The 6,000-nt window shown below is 38.3% G+C and overlaps 1 protein-coding gene across 2 annotated transcripts in view; it reads left to right on the forward strand.

The window, feature by feature from the left end:
* LOC124290716 (uncharacterized serine-rich protein C215.13-like) overlaps window positions 1–4,905 on the forward strand; it is an 83,172-nt gene extending 78,267 nt beyond the window's left edge. For both annotated transcript variants that reach the window (XM_046727520.1, XM_046727521.1), the window contains 4 exons: window positions 736–1,094; window positions 2,123–2,213; window positions 3,892–3,977; window positions 4,698–4,905. In XM_046727520.1, the coding sequence (XP_046583476.1) occupies window positions 736–1,094; window positions 2,123–2,213; window positions 3,892–3,977; window positions 4,698–4,739 (578 nt within the window). In that variant the 3' untranslated portion in view covers window positions 4,740–4,905. The remainder of the gene's footprint in view (window positions 1–735; window positions 1,095–2,122; window positions 2,214–3,891; window positions 3,978–4,697) is intronic.
* Window positions 4,906–6,000: the final 1,095 nt, after the last annotated feature.

Consider the following 6,000-nt stretch of genomic DNA (forward strand, 5'->3'; position numbering starts at 1 on the left):
GAGAGTTTGGGACTCGCTTTCATTGGTGGGGTTGTCACTATATGCACGTGCATTTTTATTTTCACGAATGTCATACGGAACCTTTTACCACGTCTGCCATTTTAGGGGCATTTGGTCGATATGCTTTTTCATCCGAAAACACACTGATGTTGGTAATAACTGTCAATTTGGATTGAAAAACATGTTAACAAAATGGAACAATCATAATAAAAACATCATTTTATATGAAGAAAATCTTGCATTTGGTTTTGAAAAGCGACGTTTCTTTTGTGGTTCAGTATAGATATAGGGGCGGAGTGCCGTGGTGTGGTGTGTTTTCTGCGGGATTTCCCGTTCACAACTTCTATTTAACCGCTGGAAACATCAATGCTGCAGGTTACCGCGACCCGGTGCTCGCCCCCGAACTTATTGCATTCATTGCAGCACATGGTCCAGGTCTGCACTTAAAACATGAGGTTTGAAAGTATTGTGTAAATCTATCAGGAGCAAAAGCACTGTAAGTCCCCATGGTCTCTAGTATGGTGATTTACATGTTGTTGTTGGCGATATTAACCGCATTTTTATATTGTGTTGTGTACATAAAGATTGTTTTACGATCACATGATAGCCTAGTTATTTTACTATCCTTTGTCTATGTTATTTTTATTTATATGCATCTCTCATAGTCACGGTATGGCTGAAATACTGCAGATGTATGTGACTTACATGTTAACTCACTCACTCATTCTATTTCAGAATGCCGTCCAGATCTAGTTCTAACTTTCTCACATGGAATCAAAGATGAATCTGGGAGCAACACGTTTGTTTTGAAGAAGAAGAATGTTCAGATAATTGAAAATGAAGCTAGATTCTTTGCCGAAGGTTCCCTTGAAACATGGCGTTTTAATAATGCAATTCAGGAGAGTCTGACCATACGATTTCGATTCTTTCCTTGGATTCACTGGAGCAAAGAAAAGATGCGGCGAGCAGTGATAGGCAACTGGGATGCTTTCAACAAAAAGTCATACAGTATTGAAGTTGACGAAATAAAACATCATGTTGTTTTTTCCGTTTACACCTCTCATGGCTTCAGCATTATCAGGATTCCTTACACAGTAAGTAATTTTAAGTACATTCACCAAGGAATAACTATTTCTACTACAGTCGTGTTAACAGCAATTCACTTCAGTAGATTTGTAGCTGAATATTTTTTCAAGGGGCTTTTGTGTCAGTGTTATTCATTGTGTAACAATGTCCGATGTGTAAGACACTGCTTGTGTTGCAAGTCGGAGAGGGACAGTGGTGTGCTGTATTTAGACGTGCAATATATTAAGACAGGGTTCTTTAAGATACCACAGAGTGTTACAGGGATATAAGCAGATGAGTGAGCGGGTATTGGTTTACGCCGCTTTCAGCAATATTCCAGCAATATGACGGCGGGGGACACCTATAAGGAGATGATATTCTTTTTGAGTATTTTTGTTAGGACCATAAGGGGAGCTTATTCGTACCTTGCATCTCACATTACACTTATGTGACAAATCCGCACTTACACTATCATGGTATGAGTATGTCTTGGTACTCCTATGAATATACACCTAACCCGCTCAGCCACCGCGGCGTCCACAAGAACGGAAATCGAACGGCTGGTAGTCTGACAACGGACTTTGTGTACCCCTCTGATAAGTGTAAATTGGACACAATGAATACACAATGCCATTTAGTAAGACGTGGGTTAGGCATCTGACTTTGTGTGCTGGCGATTAGGTGCCTGACTGTGAGGGTGTGTGTTCGAATCCCGGATGGGACTCAACCCAACCAAAGTACTAGAATCTGTACTTTACTAAGAAAACGTAGTCCCAAATATAACATGTTTGGTAGTCATATGCCAGTATAATAGCATGTTGTTTAGGCCGGGAACTACTGGACAGTGAGCAAGTACGTCCACCAGGATGTTACTCCGACAATCAGAACATTTCAGGGATTTGTCAGTACGTTACCCGGGGTTTACACACATAATTCTTTCAGCCTCCATGGGTTTCTCTCATCTCAAAACGACATCTTATTAGAAAGGAATTTCTGATACGCTGGCATTGCCGGTCCCAAACTTCTTCACTTACTTAACATTACGTTTCCTTTCAAGTCATCTAGGTGGAATAGCGTTCAGATGGTGTATGATAATAAACAACTTTATTGTCAAGTGAACGACCTGACGGAGCAAAAGCCACTGACTGGTAAGAGCTGAATCAACAGTTATAAGTAAACTTCCTTCATTGTTTTAAAGGGATTGCGCGTTTGCCACTTTTGTTTCTGGACACCATTTGTTCATTGTAACGATCTCTGCTTGTTACGTATAAATGTAACAGAATGTATCTTATCTTATTGTTGACGGTCAGTGTCATGATTAGACTAACAACTAGTCTCTGAAATGAACATATTTTACTGAAAAAAAGTTCATAGTAAAATAAAATATAATATTATGAAAAGGAGCCCTGAGACTTTCTTCATTTTCGGAAGCTGAGGAAATCTAGACTTGCCACATTTTCTAGACTTGCGTGGGCTTTCTTGGATATATTTGCTTCAGGGTCTGTACGACAGACTATGTCATGATGATCCCCTTCCAATCCAGAACATTTACAATTGAAACAAGATCGGATACAATGACTCAGAGAAATACTCAAACAGATATCTATTTGGATCAAATCAGGGTTGTTTCTGGTTCCTTACAAATAATATTTCAAGTTTATCAGGGAATCCGTTGACATTCATGAATATGAATTACATGTAATTTGTAAACCAGTATCCATCAAACACACATGTTTGTAACAAACCAATCAGCTGGCATCAGGTTATGGTTGCTTGGTTGGAGTTTTACGCCGCACAATATTCCAGGTGTATGGTGGTCTGTAAATAATCGAGTCTGAACCAGACAATCCAGTGATCAACCACATGAGCATCTATGAATGCAGTTGGGATACGATGACATGTGTCAACCAAGTCAGAAAACCTGACCTCCTGATCAAAACGGTCAAAACGATAAGCATGGTCTACTGAAGACCAATTCTAGCCCGGATGTTCACGGTTGCATCAGGTTATGAGTGAGTGAGTGCGTAATTGTTGCTTTATACCATGAAAGCAATATTATAGTTATTCGTGGCGAGTAACAAGAAATATTTCCTTTAGAAACAAATATATAATGTAAAATGATGACGAAAATCACTATAACTTCCATTATCACAGCCAACAGTAAAAACCTGATATTCCATATGTAAAATCTACATCTTATCGTAAAATTTAATTTTCTTCATACATTTAAACATTAAACGGTCAGAAGCGGTATAAAACGTTAGGATATAGTTTGAACAGATAAAAGGCGTTGGCAAGTGAGTTCGACAGTCATAGGACTGTCACACAGAATGAATCAATAAACATGAATGAGTATATTGACCTTCGGATCAGCACCTTATCTTGACGATTTTGATCAGTATGGGCATGATGACCTATAAATGGTTGTATGGCATGTTTTTATTATAATCTTCCGAATTATCAAATTTGAATTCAGAATCTTCTTTTCCTGTTGATTCTGATTTAGGATCATCATCGGCAGATGATGAGTTTTTACTAATTGTTTCTGTCAGCTTAGTGGATGACAGCACTCACCATGAGGATGCTCCTCCTCGCGAGTACCCACTGTTTTATGCGGGCACCAGCCAGCCTGGGAAATGAATTTGATGAATAATATGGAATATGAATGAACTGCGATTCTAAAGCATGTAGAAATTCAACTCAGTGTGGCATTTTGGATTAGGCATTACCATGAGTCGCCAATTGTGCTTTCATTCCAGCAACTGCATTTAATTTTTCTATGCTATATTGCTCTGACACTTGACTAATTTTATGTTGTTTTTACAGGAAGTATACAAACATCCAACGAGCCTATGGTTATTGGATCTTGTGACAGCACTTTAGTAGCTTCGTATTATGGTGTGATGGATGATGTAAGTACTACAACTAAATATCGCAATTGCATGCATCATAGAAATACGTATATGAATGAGTGATTTGTGTAAACTCGTAGTTTTCCAATATGGGAGCCATAGAAAGCAGCATGTCACACCTTTAATGACCAACAATCTCCCATTCTATTTGATCTGCTCACACCACAAATACTATAGTAAGATGAAAACATTTTTTTTCTTTCAAATCAATTTCACTTTAACATTCAGGTACCATTTTTAGAGAATTTGTGGCATTAATAATGGGATCATTGGTAGATTAAATGTGATCAGGATATCTGAGATTGCGATGAAATTGTTATTATGAACGACTGAGGTTGTTCTCAGTGGATAGTTATATTTTCTTGTTGTGGAGTGTGTGTAGTAACTGATTTTGTCAATGATGCTAGCCATGGTTGAGTAATCTGTGGGACCGGTCAGTCAGTTGTGATTGAGGTAAACTTGAGGCTGGTTATCTTGGTGGACTGGCACTTGAAAATGAAACAGCAATAGTACCGCTGAGTGCAATCAGCCAGGAATAGGCTCACGCGATTGCAAGTCACTATGTAACTACAATAACTGTAAACGCAAATTTCACCACACATCACCTTACCTCAAATATTCCAGTCAAAGATCAGTAATGTTTGCCTGACTGAGAAAATCACATTTATCAAGAGATAAAAGTCGAAAAATGCTGTAAACACTCATGGTCTTTTTTTCCAGATATATGTGTACATGTGCGCTGTGCCCAAAACAGGAACATAACCACCAGAATGCACAGAAGGAAAATAATGAAGTCACCAAGACAATCTTGATAACGTAACTTAGACTGACCCAATATCAAAATAGATGAACTTAAATTCGCAAAATATATCACTGTCATGATTTAAACAAAATCGCAGTTGTTTCTATATTAAAATGTCTAGTATAATTTATCCTTTATTGATAGTTGATTTTACCATCACATTTATGACTTGGACCACTTCAGATTGCAGGACTTCATCTGTCACCATTGTAGTCATTAGCAAAGTTATTACCTACAAATACCAGAAGCAAACACATACCATCCTTTCTACACATGTCCCAAAAATTGTATCCTGCCCTAACAGTGGCACCCTTCATAAACACATGCAAGGAGAAGTCAAAATAGAAAATTGCATCAGGCATAATTTTTGTCACTGATGTGTCATGTCAGGGATTGTCCTTTACATGTCTGCTTTAAAACCTTGAAAACTCAATGCCTAATAGAAAGTATTCAGCTTTTACACGTCTTATCTTTGGAATTACACTTTCTTAGTACAGATTCTAGTACTTTTGGGTGTTGATTCTCATCCTGGATTCGAACCAATATTCTCGGAGTGAGGTAACTATTAACCAGCACACAAAGTCAGCGATCTAATCCACTCAGCCACCGCCGCTTCCACAGAAATGGAAGTCTGACAGCTCGTAGACTAGAAATTTGTACGTCTCCCTTCCCCGTAAACTGTGAATGCACAGTACCTTTTAGTGAGTCATCAAATGTAGTAGTCACGATATGGCTTAAATACTGCCGATGTGACTTAAAATCTTAACTCACTCACTCATCAAATGTAACATATGTTACATCTGCAATTTCACTTTCCCAAGTAACTATCAGTAACAATCATTTCAAGAACAATTCAAAGATCTATTCACTACGTGATCCATGTGAATAAGTCAGTGTAAAGGTTTATTTAATGCCAAGAAAGAGAGGACCATGAGAAAACAGAAAACCATGACGATTCCGGTATTCGAACCCATGATCTCTGGACACTAAGTGTGAAACAGACTAGTCTCTGTTTGTTCTCTCCTCACATTCTTGCAACAAGGATGTTGTGAAATCGTGTGTGTATGTTTGAACAATAATCTGCCAATTGCATCTGGCCCAAGTAGGGATTCAAACGAGTGAACGCTTAAACCACGAGTCTAACTCACCACTCTTTGTGGTAAATGATGTAGTCAGAAATTATATGAAATACTTCATCGCAGAAGTGTTAATCTACCCACT

Source organism: Haliotis rubra, unplaced genomic scaffold (assembly GCF_003918875.1).
Source record: "Haliotis rubra isolate DU_JTF1 unplaced genomic scaffold, ASM391887v1 Scf471, whole genome shotgun sequence".
Taxonomy (NCBI): Eukaryota; Metazoa; Mollusca; class Gastropoda; order Lepetellida; family Haliotidae; genus Haliotis; species Haliotis rubra.